A 20,003-nucleotide genomic window follows, 5' to 3' on the forward strand; every position below is an offset into this window, starting at 1 on the left:
ATGGGGCTGTAGCACAGTGTTGCACTGAGTCTCATTATCACTGTTAAATGCTGTTGGCCTTCCCTGATTTGCACCCTGACTGAGATATAATTCTCTGCTAACCTCAAAAAGGGAAGGGTAAAACTTCAGTAAAACCCCACATCCTTCCTCTTCTATCACTAAATTACCAGTTACTAAATGGACACATTGCTGGCACACCTGGGGAAGTTGAGGGCCCAGATTTTTTGCAGTCATCAGGAAATCAAACAAGTAGCAATTGCTTTTTTCTACAGAAAATATTTATTTGCAAGAAATGAAAAGCATAACATACTTCACTACATACATATTTAGGCGAAAAAAGCAGGTAGTCTGTTCTCTCACAGAATCAGGCAGATGATTTAAAAAGGAAAAACAGCAATTTCTTTCCACCCAATGGACATGTTTGCAGTGTGAACAATCAGGTGGGACTGTATCCAGATGACAGCACTTGTACAAAAATAGAAAGGTCACTGAACACAGACACAGAGTTAAATAGACATGGCAAGAGAATAGAGATATCTGCAGTCAGAAGAGGCCCCAGTGAAGTTTACAGAGGAGTTTTGAGGGGGGAGTGGTGTGCTTTTGCACTGGTATCACTGTCCCTGTCCTCTTAGTTTTAAATGTTTGCACAAACCTATACTGCACTCACATGAACAGAGGGAAAGGCAAACACCAGCTGAAGGGCCCTAGGGGGGTCACAGCAGGGTGACTGCTCTGCACAGCCCAAGGCAACGGAATTGGCCATGGATACTTCTCTTCAAGAGAGCACCAGCAGGTAATTTACCCTTGGAAGGCCAATGAATCTCAGGGAGACTGGGATGTACTTGCAGCACCCTCGGAGAGGAAACTGCTTCCCCTCGACTGCATCTCACTGTGCCTGAGGGTGGTTAGGGCAACAGTGCTCCCAGGGGCCACCTTTTAAGGCAATTTACACCACTTAAAAAAGAAAATAATAATAAAAAAAAGCATTCAAAGCCATAATTCTGCAGACCAAAAATTATACCAGAATATAAAATAATTAGTTTTTTGTACCAAGCCAGAACTGGTCTCTAGAAAGGCCAGACAATCTAGGCACACACACAAAATGACACAGTGCAACAACATTCAGTCGACAATTAATCACAGGACAGTCTTCAGAGCAATGCACACAACAGTTTAACAAGTGCTCAGTGATGTGGAATGTGAACAGGTTTCAGAGAGAAATGCCTGGGCTTTCTGCTGCACCAAGCCCAAAGTGCCCTGTGTGTTCAGGTAGATGCCTTTATTTAGCAACACTTACTACATGAAGAAAACTCTGTGGGGTTTTGATACCTTTTGATCATTCACCATGCACATGTGCACAGATGCACACACACACACACACTCATTCTCTAACTGTACAAATGAAGAAAGCAAGATGCCATTATATCACTGAATTAAAGTCTGTTATGGTAAAGTCAGATATGAGCAGAGTTCTGTTTAACAAAATTCAGTACCTGCCTCTGCTTCTCCCTCTCTCTCTTCCACACCCTTCATTATGGACTGCTAAGGCTCAGAAAGATTTTCACCTGCTGTTTAGAGGGTAAAGTGGGATATAACATAAAGGTCAGGTATGCATAAACAGGACTGCATAGCATTAAAGAGCAAGGGGAACAGGAGTGAACCTAAACCTAGCAGGTAACTAATGAAAGAGACTATCACTGCTGATTTAGGCTATTACTGCTGATAGTTCTTTATGGAATCAAGAACTGGAAGGCTTCCCTGTGATGCAAGGAGTCCCTTCACCTGCCTCTTCCGTAAGACAGGTCTACAAATCCAGCATTCCTATGTTCTGTTCTCATCTCTTTAGTTGCAGCTCTTGGAGGAAGAATCTGGAGATTGGTTGTAGGGCAGACAAGAGACTACTGCTAATAAAGAATATCCAAACTCCATTCAGCATCAGATCCAAGCAGCATCAGAAATGAGTTTCCTGCATGATGCACTTTTTTCTACACAGAAATTTGATTCATATATATATATCACACCTTGGTAAAACAGAAAAAGACCTGACATAAAAATGAGAAAACCAAATTGCAATTTCCCTCTCAATTCTGGAGTCTCCAATGGATGCTGATCACCTAAGCAATGCAGTATTAATCAGGACCAACCTTCAACAAATTCTCTGAATGCCCAATCACCAAATTCTCTGAATGCCCAATGTCACCTTATTGGCCATGAGAAAGCTACAAGATGGATTGAATCCTTACATTTTCTTTGTAAAGACCTTACTTAACACATACATCAGTTCATTTCCCTTTGCAACCCCCAAAGTTGTCAAACCTTAATGCCAGAAAGTGCAAAGCAGCAACACATCATAGCACTACATTGTTATATAGGCTGGGACAACTTTAGTAGCTACAAAGTACTGACCTATCATTTCACCTTCAGAATACAAAATGTTCCCTTTTTAATTAGTGACTGGAGAAAGAAATATTTTAGTCACCAGGAGTATAAAAATACTCTGTATTCCTCTGTTCTGAGCTCCGTGGGTTTTGAACACTGGCCTCTTGGCATTAGCTAGAATCTAGAGCCCAAATACTCAGTGGAAATCCCTCCCAACGTAGCAATTAGCATCATTCACTCACTTGACCTACATTCTGAAAGTGTCTAGACAGAATTCACCACTGATAGCTGGGAGGGATGGGAGTGGAGAGGTGGGTTGGTTTCTTTAGCAGGGAAAAAAAAAGTTTTTAGATGAATATTTGGTCTATGCAGAAGAATCAAGAACACATTAAGATACACTGTTACACACAGAGATGTAGAGGAAGAGGTCCCCTGTCAGTATAAATCAGACCTGCAGCCTCCAAGAGCAGTGTGTGAGAACCATGCTGGTTGTATCAGCTGGGATCTGGCCTAAGAACCTCAGCCTAATCCATGAGTCTGTGCTGCTGAAAAATATTGAGTGGTACAAAAGAAATGAAAGAAGTGCAGCAAAGAACTATAAATAGCCTGGGGGGAAAAGAACTGAACACTATCTACACCCTACTAACAAGGTTAGAAACGTCACATGCCCTGTGATTCAGACTTTTAAAATATACATATATATATATAAAATAATGCCCTATATTCCTTCATAGCTTATCTCCCTAGAAGCAAAGACCCAGCAGATCTAAACATGCTCTAAAGCTACAGGCCAAAAGGTAAGTTTACTACTGTGTATAAAATTGTGCTGGTGAGCAACATACCCTTACAGCTGAGGACTTTATCACTTAAGTCCTCTACTGGAAATGGAAATTACATAGCACACAAGGCCTTTGCATACCCTGCCCGTGCACACACATTTGATTCCACAGCACCAAGTCACTGATGAGCAGAAAAAGCACACTGGCAGAAGGCTAAGGCCTCAAGTAATAGAGCTGAACTGACTAAAAGCACTCATTGGCATCCTCCCTGAATATGCCTCACTACTCCTATGCCCTTAACCCAGAGCACAGGAGCTGCCTCTCCATGTGGTCTGCAGTGCATCAGCATTCCCAGCCCTGCCTGCTGAGGCTGGCAGTGCAATGGCACCTCGTCCTGCCTCTCCTGTCCCCTGCTAGGCACAGAACAGGGGCACAAACTCCCTCTGGAGGCCGTGGGTCCTTGCCACACCACAGCCTGTGAGTAGGTGATGGCAGGGGATTCCTGGGCCCCTGGCAGAGAAACCTGTTCTGTTTAAGGCCCCTGAAGAAAAATGATCACAAACATAGCAAAGTGAAGCAGAGCTTTTCCTTATTATAAACTAACATGTAATACAATAAATCCCCAAGCAATGTGTGTGCTAGGTCAAGAGATTCCCTAAAGAAGAGTACCTAAAAATAACTTAAAGGAGCATACAAATTAAGATTATAGTACTAGATTATCAAATACTTACAAGAAACCAGAATGGCCATACTGGCTTGGATGGATTAGTACAGAGGCCTGACCCAGACCATGGCCAGTTTCAAATGCTCAGGATGAAAACATCATTGATTATCTTCCAAACAGATCTGAACCAGTATGCCCAAATAAAACCAAAAAAAGGGCTAAGTTTTAATGGTGGCCAGTGCAGTAGGCTTCAGAGAGGAGGAGCTATTTTGGTTGTGCAAAATCATGTATCCTGTAAGAGCTGAGAAATAATTCCACTTTGGTTTTCACACAGTGAAGCCAGCCAGCTGTATCTGGAATGGGAGGCGATCCATTTAGCTGGCAATGGGCAGGAGCTCAGGCTGCACACTGCAAACTGCAAGGCTGCTAAGTGGTGCTGTGCTTCACACCCTGGGCCTCTTCTGAAAAACATTCAACCACTTGGTTGCCCTCAAAGGCAGCAAACCAAGGGTGCTCTGGAAAAAAAAGGACCATTTAAGGAATTTTCTAAGCTATGACCTTGCCCACTTATACTGACCAGTTGGGGTCAATCCCAGCTTTCTCCTGTCACTTTGCTGACCTCAAGTGGCTGAGCAATGCAGCCACCCCTTGTGGCACTCACAAGTGATCACTGTCTTAAACCATTAAAAAAAAAACAAATACAGAAGTTGTTAATGGATACTGGAATGATGCAGAGAACCCAGCAGGATCACTGTGAAGGGAAACAGATGACCCATGCCAAGATGGGAACACTTGCAAAGAAGACTACAACAGCATTTCTCCTCTCACTGTCACCTCAGGCAAAATAATAAGGCACTTGGGTTGAAGAATAGGGCATTACCTAGAAGAGCCAATCTGCACACCAGAACGAGCCCATGGAGTCAGGTACTTGTTTCACTGTCACTGACGTGAAACACTCTCTTAAAATGGCACAGGGAGGACTGATCCACAGTCCTCTCCAATTCACCAAATCCCTCCCATTCATTTCACTGGATTTTGAGTCAGGCCTGAGGGTGACAAATAGGATGCTGAAGGAAGAAAGTCTAAGGAGAATGAAGAACAAGGAAGGAGCTGGTGCGACAGCTGCTGTAATAAAATATAAATTCAATATTTTACAAAATAGAATAGCTGCAAGAAATATCTACTGTACATAGTAAAAAATTATTTGTAAGGCTAGGTTAGTTTTTCCCTTATTTAACATTAGGAAAAAAATTAAAAGAAAAAAAGAGCTTCAAAATCCTTTTTTTTTTTTTAATTGACTTCTTCTGGTAAACTGTTAAGTAGCTCTGCTAGCCTGCTGAATTAGGATTTTCACATTAGATCCATCCTCAATGGAGCAGGAGTGTCCTTCTGTAGGAACCAGATAAAACCCTGCTCAAATTCTGGACTGAGTTCAACGATGCCCCTGCAAGGACAAACTGCAAGAAGCAGAGCTCAGGCAAAGGCATGACCAGGGTACTGAGAGAGAGAGAGGGCACATGAAGACAACACCATGGGACAAGAAGGAAACAAAGCATGGAGAAGAAGACTGGAACCAGGACCAGACCTGAATGCTGCTCTTGGCTTTCTCAGTGAGCCTGGCAGTCACTTCACCCCCTCATGTGCTCATCTCATTCCTCTTTTGACAGGTCTCCTGCCCATGTAATCAGCTCCTCAGGTCAGAGGCTGCCTTGGCAAACACTTGATACAGGACCCACCACCTCTAGGCATGGGCTGGCCTATCTGTACCCAAAGCAGCTGGTCTCAGATCACACCTCTGGAAAAGCAGGTAAGAGGAAAACAAGACACCTGGCTTTATTTTAGGACAACTCAAGCTTAAGGGGAGGAAATGGGCATTCAGTGATGTCTGTCTGTCCAATTTCAGGGTCTGCCCAGATCACTTGCAGGGTTAGGAAAGCTCAGTTCTCTTCACTGCAACTACCTGAACAGAATGTTTCAAAGCTAATAAATACTATTTACAACAGTAACAGGAAGATGGCAAGGAAAGGAAAACACAAGACAATCTGAGACCGGGTCTACACAAGAATTTTCATCAACCAGCTAGAAGCCAATAAATTAAATCCATACAGTCCTCTCAGGAGGCACTTCTGGTTTAAGCCTTACATTGATTTAATTTGTTGGGAAGGAACTGACTTAAGCTAAATAGATTAGCCTTAAGCAGACTAAAGGGCATCCATCTAAAATATTGCATAAATGTAACAAAACCTGCTTTCTAAACAGATTTAGTTAAACTAGTGTAATTCTCCCACACAGTGTGTGGTAAGACAGTGACTATCTTTGCTTAATTTCTCAAGGGTGGAAGCAGGGAAGCTCACTAGGACTGCATTCAATGCACAGAGAAACCTACCCTGCTAAGTAATGAAGAGACTGGAGGGGAGAAGGAAAAGAGCATGGGGAGGACAACTCAGCAGCACCATGGACCAGCCCTCTCCTGCCCGTGCTGTGAACTCAGCAGTGTCAGGGCCCTTTCTTGTCCCCTCAGCAGCAGGCTGCACATGCGCTTCTCTATCCCCCCAAAAGGCTCTAGGGCTGTAGACCAGCAGGCACAGAGCTGTGGTGAGACTCTAAGCACCATCATGCTGCATCTCCTCTCTCTCTCCATTACCTTCTCCCAAGAAAACCATCACCCACATGCTCCCATTGGTTTTGCACAATTCACCCTTCTCCAGAATGTCTTTGTGCTCAGATCAGGCTGTGTGCACTTACAGGCACACACACCCACCAGTCACTGGCACACTGCTGGCATCATCTGCCATCATAATTCAGTGCTGCCCTTGCAGTGTTAGACAGGAAAGGGATAAAAGCAGAGACAGGGACTGTGTGTGACGTGAGGAAGGGAGTTACAAAGACAAGAGATCCCATCTGTAGTCACAGCCTCATCAGTCAATGCAGAAGTTGAACTCCCTCTCTTTTGTACTTTGGTTCACTGAGGATGACAAGTCAGGGGAACTTTGGTTGAAAATATGCAGGAAGGAGGGAAGTCAAGAAGTCACTCTTTTTTATTTTTAAGACGTAGCATTGACTCTTCTGTCTATTTCAATTATCTTCAGTGTTTCATTTCCTTCTAGTTCCGAGTTGACTCTGTAGGGAACAAAAAACCAGAGGTTAATGCAAACAGTAAGTTTTTTAAGTACATATCCTGCTTGATTTGGCTAATGCTAAAGAGCCAAATTCAGTATATACCAGCAAGGTATTTGTCAGTTAGCTGAGTCTGGTAACATACTGAATTATACTGAAGTAGTCATCTCTTTGGTTCTATGCAAGCAAAGGGGCAGCAGATGAAAGCACATATATTTAAACCAGTGACTCTCTTTTCAGAGGCCTGAAAAACTTACATTTATGCTAAAAAAAAAAAGCAAACAAAAAAAAATCCCTTACATATATGCTAAAAGTGAGGGAACTCAGTGTGGGAACTTAAGTAGTCAGATAATTGTAGATGTCTGTCTCTTGAGACTGAGTCCTGCAAACTTTCAGCAGTAATGCTTTAGTAAAATCACTGCTGTGAGAAACTCCAGCTCTTCATGCCCTAACCTCACTGAAATTCCAGTGAATCACAACCTCACACTTCCATACAACTGCCAAAAGCTTATTCCTTTGGGAAGCATACAAGAAAGTGCTTTAAAGAAAGGGGGTAGGCCCATCTAACAGGCTTACAGGGGTTGGGTTTCTGGCAGAAGCACCAAGTTTGGTAGCTGTATTACTACAATTAGGATGCAAACAGTTCTCCAGAGCAACAGTGACTTTGCCTACAGGCTCTCCAGATAAAAGCCAAACTGTTACTTCATGTAAGTAGGCTTAGCTGAGCTTACTGACAGCATAGCTGAGCTGCTTGCCTAACCTGTGTCCTTCAGGCATGAACAAGAGTGACACAGAACACCCGTGTGACAAGCAGCCTACCCTGCACTCACCTGTGCTGCTGCAGGCCCAGCAGCACTGATTTCTCTAGCCTTGTCTCGTTGGCTATTGTGAACTGCATGATTTCATCCTGCTGTGTCCCTGGCACAGCTTCCAGGGACAGTGCTGTGAACTTGGAGGTGTCTGTTTGTCTGTCACTGTGATCTGCAAAGGAGATCGGGCTGGATGGCTCCTCCAGCTGTTGAGGCTCTTCATAAATTAGGAGGCTCCTTGACCTCACTGCATACAAAGACAGAAGGCAAAATGAGAACAACCTGGTCATTTCAGGAAATGGAAACTGTTAAGGCAGAGCCAAAGCTGCAAAGGCCTTTTCTTTTCATAGTGATTAACTGGCAATTTGAGAGCTGAAGAAAAAAACCACAGGAATGGTCTTGGTAAGGATCAAAAAGCCCTAAATTATTCAGAAAACAAGAACAAAATTAAATAATAACTTTGATAATATATTGGTTCATTATGGTTATGTAATACTAACAGCAAAGAAATAATTTGTGCATTTTAACAGTATGAACATCTGCTACTGAGTAGAAACCCTGCTACCCTTCACAGACCACTAACTTTAGTTCTTCAAACAGAAGCAAAAAATTCTTTAAACAGAAGTACCAAGCAGGCTAGTGGGGAAAATATTTTGCTCATTTTTATGAAGTCTGCTGCCATCAGCATAGTTTGCCAGGCTATCCTTCTTAGAAAAACACAGGTATATATTAAAAAAAGGCCATTTAAGGAGCAGAAATGCAAGAGGTGCTTGAGAAGGGGGCTGGGAATGGGTGTGGAAAACAAGTGCCTAAATACAACCAAGCAAAGAGCAAGACTGGAATAGCTGTCACTTACCAATGGAATCTGTGTAGGACTCTGGTGAGGAATGCTGCCTGGGCAACACCATCTTTGTAGCAGAAGGATATGGCCCATAGCTCTGAGAGAAGCTGCCAAAAACTACTGCAAAGCACAGCACCACCATCTGGCAAAGGGAGGAGGCAGGAGAGGTGAGTGCACTTGACCCACATGCGCACATGAGAACTGATACTTTATCAGAACAAACCATTTGGGGCCATCCTCACCACTGCACACCTACCAAAGGCACCTACACAATAACGATTCAGTGCTTCAAAGGGCACATCTCAATACTGGGGTTTGTTTTCAATGTCTGCACCAGTCTGACCAGCTGCCTTTTTTACTCACAAAGCTGAAATGCAGATAAAGCTGCCATGTGTGTTTTACAGGCACTGCTGAGGATTTCCAAAGTTATTTCTGCTGCTGGCCCCAGTCTTGCTTCCAAGTGATAGTGAAGCTAGACTGGGAGAACAGCTTATGCCTTGTAAATTATTTCCATCAATTTACAGCACTTTGGGTATAAAGGGAACTTGATAGCTGAGTGTAAGGAGGGAAAAGCAAATGTTTCATTCTACTCATTTTCTTATCTTGCATACTACTACTACTGAAATAGGACAGAGGTAGATTTACAGCCTCAGTCATATTTTGATTTGGTTGAGCAAGTTTATTTTTATTAGGATCAAAAGTATGAGCCTCAAAGGTCACCCTCATTTTCATTTTACAACTCTAGACACCATTTCCACCATATAATACTGCAGGAAATAATAAAGTGGGTCCCTTGGAAGAGCATTGCTCCTTCTTTCATCACTGCAGCACCCAACCAAAAGCAGAGGCCCAGTCTCCTCCAGAACTCAGTACCTTCCCACAATCATTAATCTTCATCAGTCACAAGTCTCACCTCCCTCAAAATTGTGAAAAAGAGTTAAATCATGAAAAGGAGTTCCCTAAGCTGCAAATTTGCCATTGAGAGGCTTTGCAGAACAAGAGATGTGCCTTGAGAGAGATTCTCCTTCCCTCAGAATTCCCAGCCTTAGGAATACTCACCATAAGACAGGTCCCTGTTTGTGTGCTAGCTGCCTTACACGAGCGGGACACTTTGCCAGCAACCATGGCTTGGAGTCTCTGCAACTGCTGCAGAAGTGTTCTGCAAAGCAAAGATAACAAACAAGCATCACACACACTGACCTGGCTTGTTGGTTAAATGGATTTTTGTTCCAAATTCCACACATGGCAATAATACAGCATTTAGGATAAGGTAGAGATAATTAAAGTCTTCTTAAAATCACTAGCAAGGAGTGTTTTTAATTTTACAAAGTTTTTATATAGCACTGAAATGTTCAAGATTTTTTGCTTTTCCCTCAGCTTATGTCCCTGAACAATTACTTCTTTAGTACTTTCAGTAAGTTTTTATAAATAAAAATTGTATTTTCAGTGTTTCTATACAAAATGGCACGTTAACAACTGAAACTGCTCTGCATGCAAGTGACCAGCTGCATATATAACCTGACTCTATGTCATGAATTCAGCTGGAGTTTTGCCATTATTTTTAAAGATGCAAAATCAAGTTTATAACTGCTTAGTTAGTTTTAAAAACCTTCAACTTCTCTAGTCAGTTATCTAGTTGGTTATCAAAAGCCCCTTTTCCCAAAATCTTGCTATTTAGTTGTTTAGAACACATGCTGGCTGACTTTTAAAGAGAAGAACTTAAAACCAGACATAGGCACAGACTTCACTTCTCACATTCACTTATTAAATCAAACACTTTAATGCTATTTGTTAAATCCTGCAGAGTTGACAACAATTGCAGATGCTTCAAGTGGGTACTCTGTGTCTTTGACAATCCTCTTGTGGCTGGATTCAACAGTCCCAGACCAGAAGAACCTTTCTGACTGGTTTTTGTTTTGTTTGTTTTTGCTTTTTCTGCTGTAGCATCAATTACTACAGTCAGAACACATGTAATTTAAATGGGGAATGATCTCAAAGTATGATTGGTACAGGATTTTCACATAAGTCTTTTTAACAATCTATCAGCAACCCAAATGCCTGTCCTCAACACAAATATAGTATAATTTTGTATCAAGATGCTAAATTTTCTATTTGTTCCCAAGTTTACTTTTCACTTCTCCTGTAAGTTTCACAATCTACTGTGGAGGATACCCCACAGAAACTCCAGGCAGTTTTGGAGGCTGTTACATCAAAAGCTAAAGCAAGAGGCAAGGTCAGGATGTCAGAGAAAATAGAAAGAGTATTTTAAGACCAAACTGGCTAAAAGCTAATTGTGGGACAGACCCAGAGGTGCCTTCACAGCTCAATATACACTGGTCTGCCTATTTTCATAGATTTTTTTAATCATCAATGCTCACTGCTAATTAGGGTTTAATGAATTCAAGGACTTCAGGAATACATTCTGAAACGAGCACAAGGCATTCTCACAGCACAGATTTATCTGGGCCAGCAGATCCTTCTCAACTTGTTAAGAAAGGATATCTTGAATGCTCTTGAGAGCACGGCTTACTCTGCAACTCAGTATTTTAAAAAGAGAGCAATATGCCCACTACAATCCTTTATTCAGTAATACAGAGACCACAGGCAAATTAAGAGATACAAACAGTGTCCACCACCTAAATGAGACCATCCTAACTCCCTGCTCCCTTTGGCATCTCTCCCCAGTTCCTCCTGACATCTACTGCATGGCACAGGGCTCACCAGACCTGTGCACATCATTTCCTGGCACAGAACACCTTGCCCACAGTATTCCCACCATGTGCCACCAACTGGGTTAGACAGCAATGCCCTTCCAACCCTGAACTTTCTGTGCTATTTTGGAAGACTAAATCTTTCCCCCATTTCAGACCTGACTCACAAGAGGAAGGAGCTCTCCTTCTCCTCCTCCTCCTCCTCAGCTTGGGGGCTGGCAGCAGCAGCAGCAGCCTTGAAATGCTGATCATTCCTGCCACTTTTTGTGGAGGCGTCAGTGAGAAAACAGCTAATGGCTGGTGAGGAAATCAACAGAGAAGAGGCAATTCTCCTCAGTTTGTTCATCTCTGCCTTTTCATGCTCAGTTTAAAAAACCTGTTGGGCAGAGTGGGCCCAGAGAGCTGATTACAAAACAGTCTCTTTGGAAAGTGTAATTAGGCAGGTATTCTGAGGTCTTCTATAGACAGAGGAAGATTCATCCTCCACCTTATTTACCAAATACCTTCACATAAAATGTCTTTCTTCCCCCAGTCATTTATCTGTTTGAGCAGAGCTACTGTTTCCTTCTCAACAGACAAGGACTCAGTGTTTGGAGCTGACAGGATACAGGTGCATTTGCAAACTGTGAGCAAGAACTGAGGCAAGAACAAGAAACAAGTTTGATCAGAGATGACATCAGTTTATCCTGCCACTGCCAAAATGAGACACACCTTGGGGCATTTATTCTCTGTTTGAATCTGGATTCTGAGGTCAAAAGATTTCCATGCAAAAGCTTGTGACTGGACAGCTGCAAGGGTGATCTAGACCAGGAGAGACAAACAAAAGGAGCAGATCTCTGATGCTCCCTCTAAATACCAGTAGAAAGGCCACAAATGCTTTTAGTGGAATACACTGCCTATGGGTAAGTCCTAACAGGAGAAAATGCAATGCCAAGACAGCATGCTAAGGGGGTTTGCACCCACAGGGATTATTTTCACTGTGTCTGACACATTTCCCAGGGATATTCAATTAGAGGGTCAATTCTGTAGGAGGTGTGAGTGTGCTTTCACGCTTTTCCCTGCCAATGGAAGCACCTCAAGGAAAGCTGTAAAGTGCCTGAAGACTCCTGCACTTCCTTCTACATGCTGCCAGCAAACTCAGTCTGTCAGTGATGGCTTGGTTTTGGTGCATATTCACAAATATTCATTTTCAGAAGAGGCCTTTTCACTACCAAAGTATGGAGCAAGTCAAGCCTTCTCTTCTGCTTCCAGTGATACTTTAATTAAGGAGAGAAAACTTGTCACTACAGAAGCACCTGGGAGACTTCCTCAAGTCACTATTTCTGTTTAAAATCCAACATTGATGGATGGATTCCAATCCAAACAAAAAAACCACCAAACAACATCTTCTAGGGGACACCAAACACTTTATCCTAATCAAAAGCTTTTAGAGGATTATTCCTATTGTGTGAGGAACAAAACCCAATTCTGATAAGGAGAGAGACAAAAATATTCTGTCTTTTAATTCTACACAGAGATTCTTCTCTGTCTGTCCCATTTGTAGCAAAGGGGACAAACCCCAAAGTTTTAACTAAAAGACCACTTAAATCCACAATCTTCCCTCATTTGAATTACAAAGAAAATCTCCACTAATTTTTTCATAAAAGATGTTTCAGCATAAAAGCCTAGTAAGTAAGTAAGTAAGGAGTTATCCAGGGCTGCCAAACTTTGTCAACTATTGCAAGGGTGGCCTGAAATTAGGTGCAATATATCTCATTGCAACTTAAACCTAGATCCTTTACTCCTTGAAAACAATTTGCTAAAATGACTTTATCAGTCTCAAATGAATGAACACCCAATCAAATCAGTGAAGTCTGGCAGCTTTGGTGCTGATAAACCCTTGGTGGCTCAGAGTGATGTGCAACTTGATCTTTAGGTGACTGGGAGTTGAAGGAATAGAAGAATATCCTATTTTTATTTACAAGGCATTGCCTTTAAGATGCTTGTTAGTGCAGATCTACACAGCTGGCTGCTGTTACTCCATGGGAGTAACTCTGGCAGCCACTTGCATTCACTGTCCATGGGTGACACTCTCATGCACTGGATCCCATGTCTATCATTTCTCCAGGAAAAGAGACCATCAAGGTACTTACAAATACAGAATCAACAAAAGTGAGAAGCAAAAGCACTTTTCAACACATGATACCCAGCACCAGATGTTTCAAAATTGTATTTAAGCCCAAACAGACTCCCAGAGAGACCATGCTGGTGTCAGAGAATGTTTGCAACCCTCTGGATCACTGGCAGGTTCTGCCTTTGGTCTCAGTGCCAAAATATGAGTGGGACAAGCCTTCTTGGTGACTGGGACAACTTACTTCAATACCCAGCACCAGCTTCTTCTCCCACCCTTTGCTTTCTGAGAGAGCAGTGTCCCACATGCTAAGATGCTACTCAAACCAATGGCTCACTCGTGGCTATAAGACAAAACAGGTAAGCATGGAATAATGGGCTTCCTTAGTTTTGAGAAAACTGCCTAGGAAGGAACTTGGATGGGTTTCTTTTAAGGGATTGAGTCACACAAATGAGGAGAGGTAACATATGCTACTGTTCTAATACTAAAGCTGACAAAAATGCTGCACTCACCCACTCAGAGTAATGAGAATTAAAAACTCTGGCATCTTGATCCCCAGCCTCCTGCCTTGTCTTTTAAGATGTGTGAATGCCAAGGGAGATGCTCCTGGATGCAATTTTTTTGACCACACCCACACCTTTGACATTACATCTTTTCAAACCCAGATTTTCAGGCTAAGGCTGGCTTTCAAGGAAGAATTTTCTAATTTTTTTTCCATGTTACTGAGAGTAATGAAGGAAAACTTTTATCAGAAAAAAATTCTCGTGTTTCCATGGTTTGGAGCCAGATTTTGAAATGCAAGCAGGGTTTCCCTGAAGTCTTAGGTATGTATCTATGCAAATGTTTTCTATATATAGATTAACATACTCTTAAAATCTGATTGCACATACTGAAAGGAAGCTGCTGTTCAATAGTTGTATGTTTTGGAAATTGCTCTTCAGTTCCTCTCAATCCAGCCAGACTACACAAACATGATAGTGACTGACAGTAACACATGTTCATTAACTTTTAGGTAGGCAACTATAGCCCAAGTTTTCAACAAGGTAAAAATCCAACTTTGTCTACATCTACAGTTGAAAGCATTGTTTTAACACATAATCTTATTCTCCTGGTATCTTTCTTCCACTCTTACAGTCTTTCACAATGGGAGAAGAGCTTTGATGTTTGTAGATCTAATTTTAGATAATATGTTCAATAATGTCTTCATTTTTTACTGAAATGAATACTCAAAGTTACAGCTAAAGTCAACTAGGGCTCTGCTTTGGGCATATTAAATAAGATACATGTGTGCATAACTGTGCTAGGTACTTTGAGAAATAAAGTCCTAAACATACAAAATCAGGTATCTGACACACCAAACTGACACTAAATAATTTTGACCACCACTGCTCCAAACTTAGATTCCTGACTGTATGTAGGAGATGAAAGTTCCAACTATAGGATGCTGTGAAGACAAGTTCTGAAACATGTGAACAGTTTCTGGATGTCATGCCAAAGCTCTGTGCAAATACCAATGAGGGAATGAGACATTTTGCATTCACTGTAGGATGTGGATCATGTACATTAAACCAGGGCCTGGAACCATCCTCCGAATGAGACAGTTGCACAATTATACAGTAAAGAGGAAAAGTGGCTTTTTGGAATTAAGGTGAAAAACTCTATAATATGATATGTTACAAAACTGAGGTTTGATGAAAGCAGGCACTTTAACAAATTTCTCAGTATTTCACACATAAGCCTTAGCAGATTTTAGACACAGTTGATATCTAAATAGCCAAAACAGCATTGCCATGAGTTACAAGAATTTCTGTGCAGAAGGATGAACATCTGCTTCTCTGCATGAGATTACAGATCAATATCAATGCTATTGCAGAGGGAAGGAAACAATGCAACTCATCCCACATGGGGAAAGTATGAAGGATTTGGAGATCATATCACTTACCTAAAACTTTCTGGAGCATTTAGCATGAAAGAATTAAGATAATCAAATAGTAGGTAAGATGCCAAAGGTCCTTTTTGAAAGGATAGACAACAAAGCTTGAGTGAATCCTCAACAGCATAGAGATGAAAACAACAGGCCAAATTTATTTTAACTGGGGAGAACAACTCCAGGGTTGATAACATGTTGCCCCAAGGGGATAATCTACAGCTGCAGCTTTTCTTAAGAGAAATTGGCTTCAGTACCTTCTGGGACAGATTCTGGGTGGGACATCTCTACTCCACACCTACAGAATAGTTGCTGGTTTTTTTATGTCAAACCCTGGCGGACGATATAAGAGGCACAGAAATGGCTTGGCTCTCTTCAAGCAAGCAGCAGATGTCTTTATGCATGAGCAGTGTGTGGGAGACACTCTGCAGCAAGTCACAGTGCTACAGGGTCTGGCTTCATGAAATCAGAGATAGGATCCAGAGATTAGAAACAACACATGCCACTCAATTAGCAATGCACTGGCTGCCAGATCAGCTCTAGGGCCATTTTCCATTTTCTTATCTTCAAAACCCAGCTTCCCCCCACACATCAGTGTCACCATCATGCTCCTTGGTAATATTCAGCCACCACTGCAAATGCCTCTAACTGGGAAGTGTTGAGGGTGGGCTCATCTGGTTCCTCCTCACTGGAATTTGCCACTGAGCATAAGCCAGGATTGACACTGCGCTCTCTCAGCTAACATCAAATTAAAAGCTTAGCTATTCAACATCTTCTGCCATGTGTCCTTTGAAAAAGCCACCACTGAGTCACCCATTTTTTCAGAAATGAAGAAGCAAGAAGATGATTTTCCCCTCCAAATGAAGGAAATTCTGGGGTGTGAGATAGTTAGAAGGGTGCACAATAATTGAAATGACATCTAGTAGTACATAAGGAAGTAATAATGACTCTTGAGTTTCAGCACTGTTAATTCTGGAAGTGTCATGTCTCAAATTAAGACTTCCTGGCAAAATTCACTAAATAAAGACAATTGGGAGAGCTAGACTGTAGGCTTTTTTGGTTTTTTTTTTTGTATTGCTAATTACATTCCCTTGGGCAGTGGAGGAACTCAGAGAAGAGTGCTAAAAGGTTTCTCAAGCACACCACAGGCTGGGGAGGCAGTTTAAGACATGACATCAAAACCTCCATGCTTTACATCCCACTGCAGTCACAGTAACTGGCATTCCACATCTTTCTCTGACATGAACCCTATCAGACACAGCTATTATTCACACCTCAGTTGATCTCTTAACCTCCAGATTTTCACTTTGCATGGTGATATCCCACTACCAAGTTCTGTTTGATGACATCCATACCTTACCTGTTAGTGTTCTCCAGGACTTCAACCTTCTTACGCAGCTCACTGTTTTCATTTGAGCAGGTCTCAACTCTGGAGACAGCACAATGAAAGAGAAATATAAAAACATCAGTTATTTATTCAAGTGATTGTAAAACAAGCCAAACTTGCTTTCACTGAGAGCTCCATGATCTTGCCTGCATTTTAAGAAACAATTACACCAATGAACCTTAGTCGTAATATTTAATCACACTTTATAGCGTGAAACACAAAGCAAAAGTTGCATTAGCTGTCTGGCAAATGCCGTGCTTCTGAAATCAGAGCCTCCAATTTCAAGTTTATGAGGGCTAATAAGCCACAAGATTAAGTACAGTGCTCAAGACTGTCCCAAGATACTACCCATTTCCAAACCACCCCTGAAATCCCCAAACTAAAGGACTTTGTCATACAACATGTAAGAGGTCCAAGTAAAATATGTGACTCCTAAGAAAACAAATAGAACCATCCTGAATAGCTTCAAGAAGAAAAAAGGGAAAAGAAAATATCCTTGATATCTGGTATGCATGAGGTGGAATTTCAGAAGAGTAACTCTGAGGAAGCAAGGCAGAGCTATAAAGAGACAAGAAAAAAATGGAAATTACATCAAGGATATCACCAAAGATGGTACAAGAGTTTTAACAGAACCATCTGGTGAATTGCGTAAGAGTAATACTAGAATATTCATCTCCTGGAAGAAAGATTAATTTGGGATATAAATCACTAACTGGGGGGTTGGGTCCTGCTTGCTAAGGGAAGTCCATGGGTCACATGCTATTTTCCCGAGTCCTGCTTATTTTCCCAGGCAGTCCTGACTCAACCACTTCCTATTTCTGTTTTCATCTGCACTGGAAGACAGAGTTCACTCGCTCTGGATCCATCTTTCCCTGAACACTGCCAGTCCACTGGCCAACACAGTCGCCTGAGGTGAAGGCCAATGCAGCTGGGTCTTGCCTAATTTAAGGCGTGAAGTGTTTGCTGGCACATTAGCGACCCGCTGCAGGCAGGCACGGTCCTGACCCCGAGAAGCAGCTGCCAGCAGCAGGGCCTTTTCTCAGTCACTGCCACGAGATGGCAGCTGGCACTCTGTGCATGGAACTGTCCCAGCAGCCACAGCTGGATCCCTTCCCAGTCCCACAGCTAGTGCTATTGGCCTGCTTGAAACAGGAAGGAGGCTGGCTTACTTTTTTTCCAGACTGTCCATGTATTCTTTCTTTTTTCTTCTACTTTCCTGGGCAGAGATCTAAGGAAAAAGGATGAAAAACACCAAATATTTGCAGAGAAAACAAAAGCATCAGAGACAAATTAATAAACTGGTAAAAAGCCCCAGTGTTATTGGATTCAAGCATCTGTCTTGTTCTCATTTCTATTCCTGGCAAGCAAAGCACTGACTTGATCTATTTCCACATTCTGAAGCAAGGCTCCTCCTTTCAATCACACAAAAAAATATCATCCCCTGCTAACTTTAAAAAAGAAATCAGATTCATCTGGAGAGAATATCCCAGGACAAATACCAAAAGATGATCTCAGGATGATGTCCTGCATCCAGGAGAGAAAAAGCCCATGAATGTATTAGAAAGCAGCTTTGCAGACAAGGGCACGGGGTCCTGATGAAAAAGTCAAACAACTGTCAGCAGTGTGCCCCTGTTGGAAAAGCAGCCAGCCAAACGTGGGTCTGCATCAAGGAAATTGCAGTTAGCAGGTCCAGAGGAGTGGTTCTTCCCCCTCTGCTCAGGGGCTGGAAAACCACGGCTGAGTGCAGCAGTGCAGCCCATGGCTCAGAAACAAATCCTCTGGGATGTTACAGAAGCAGGCCCAGAGGCAGGGCTCTGCTATAATAAGCATGCCAGAGCACATGACATTTTAGAAAAGGAAGAAAAAGATGGGCTTGTTCAGATTGAAGAAGAGAAGGCCAAGGAGGGAATCTGATTTATTGCTGTCTTCAACTATCTCATGCAGCAAAGATGATGTCAGAGCTCTCAGAGGCACACAGCAAATGACAAGAGGCATCAAATACAAGTTGCAGCAAAGGAAATTCCAGTCACACATTAGGGATTCTATTTATTTTTTTTACCACAAGAGTGTCCTAATATGGGAACATGGTGCCCAGAGACACAGGGGACTCATCATCCTTTGCAGCAGTAAATTGTGACTGGACAAGACCCTGAGCAATCTTCTCTAAGCCGACCCTGCTTTCCAAGCCAGGGCTTTGACCAAAGGGCCTCCAGATTTCTCCTCAATACAAATGACTGATTCTAGGTAAGTGGTACATGAAATGCACAAGATCACTTCAGAAAATTTTGAAAAAACACAGTACAAGACCAAATTCCAATTTAGTGTGTCCAAATTTACACCCCTATCTGCTAAAACCGGTAGCAGAATATAGTAACCACGAAATATGTGCTAAAATCCTCTAGAACAAGTGAGCTGGCCAGGTCTGAAAAAAATTGCATTCTTCCCTATCACTAGGATCTTCCCCATGTCAGAAGGAAAAAAAAAAAACAAACTAACTCCCAGGGCATTTGGCATATTTGATATCAACTTTACAAGTCACTGAATTCAGTGATCAAAAGACTAGTGCATTGAAATACAGAGTAATATTTTAAAACAGGAAACAGAAAAGAACACCTTCCTCACCATGCAGAGAACACAGAGCTCTTTGCCCACCATAAGGGTAGGATTGTTCTGATTTTTAAATGGAGCCAAGCCACAGCAACTTGATACCCTGCCTGCTAAATACTCTATTGTGAATGGGCTCAGGTAAATACCTACACTGAGGCACACTCACACTGACAGACAATTTGATGGATGTGTTTAGGAACAAAGAAAAGCACTTTGTTAAAAGACAACTTACAGCATTCAACAGTGCCAGGGACCATTACTGCAGAATTCTGCAGCATTTTCTGAAATGAAGGACAAGCACGACCCACCCAGCAAAGCTAACTAACATTTACCTTGTTTTTGATTTTCCTGCGGATTTTCTTTAGGACTTTCTCCTCTGCTTTTGTCAGGGGTAGTTTGGTAGGGATTGGGTAGCCCTCTGCTATCAGTGTCCTCTTCTCTTCCTCTGTCAGGATGAGGGGGCCAGTCCCCTGTAATTTCTTCAAGGGTCATAGAAATGAAATAAAATAAAATGAAACAGTAAGTGCACACAGTCCTAGAAGAAAAGGTTGTTAGGGAGGAGAGGCAGCAGGTCTCCCACTCCAGACAGGACTAAGCCTACTAGAACAGCCTCCTGCTATCGGGAATGTGTGGAAGACCTTACAGGTAACTTCCATTCTGAGTTCAAACCTT

General features: G+C 42.2%; 1 protein-coding gene across 1 annotated transcript in view; it reads right to left on the reverse strand.

Annotated features, from left to right (window-relative positions):
* Positions 1-260: 260 nt before the first annotated feature.
* The window catches only part of CREB3L2 (cAMP responsive element binding protein 3 like 2), a 74,566-nt gene continuing 54,823 nt past the window's right edge, over positions 261-20,003 (reverse strand). The window contains exons 6-12 of the mRNA XM_066550016.1: positions 19,664-19,810; positions 17,894-17,952; positions 16,698-16,766; positions 9,649-9,748; positions 8,605-8,731; positions 7,770-7,995; positions 261-6,942 (exon numbers count right to left, since the gene is read on the reverse strand). Coding sequence (XP_066406113.1) covers positions 6,867-6,942; positions 7,770-7,995; positions 8,605-8,731; positions 9,649-9,748; positions 16,698-16,766; positions 17,894-17,952; positions 19,664-19,810 — 804 coding nt within the window. The 3' untranslated portion in view covers positions 261-6,866. The remainder of the gene's footprint in view (positions 6,943-7,769; positions 7,996-8,604; positions 8,732-9,648; positions 9,749-16,697; positions 16,767-17,893; positions 17,953-19,663; positions 19,811-20,003) is intronic.

Source organism: Molothrus aeneus, chromosome 5, assembly GCF_037042795.1.
Source record: "Molothrus aeneus isolate 106 chromosome 5, BPBGC_Maene_1.0, whole genome shotgun sequence".
NCBI classification, from domain to species: domain Eukaryota; kingdom Metazoa; phylum Chordata; class Aves; order Passeriformes; family Icteridae; genus Molothrus; species Molothrus aeneus.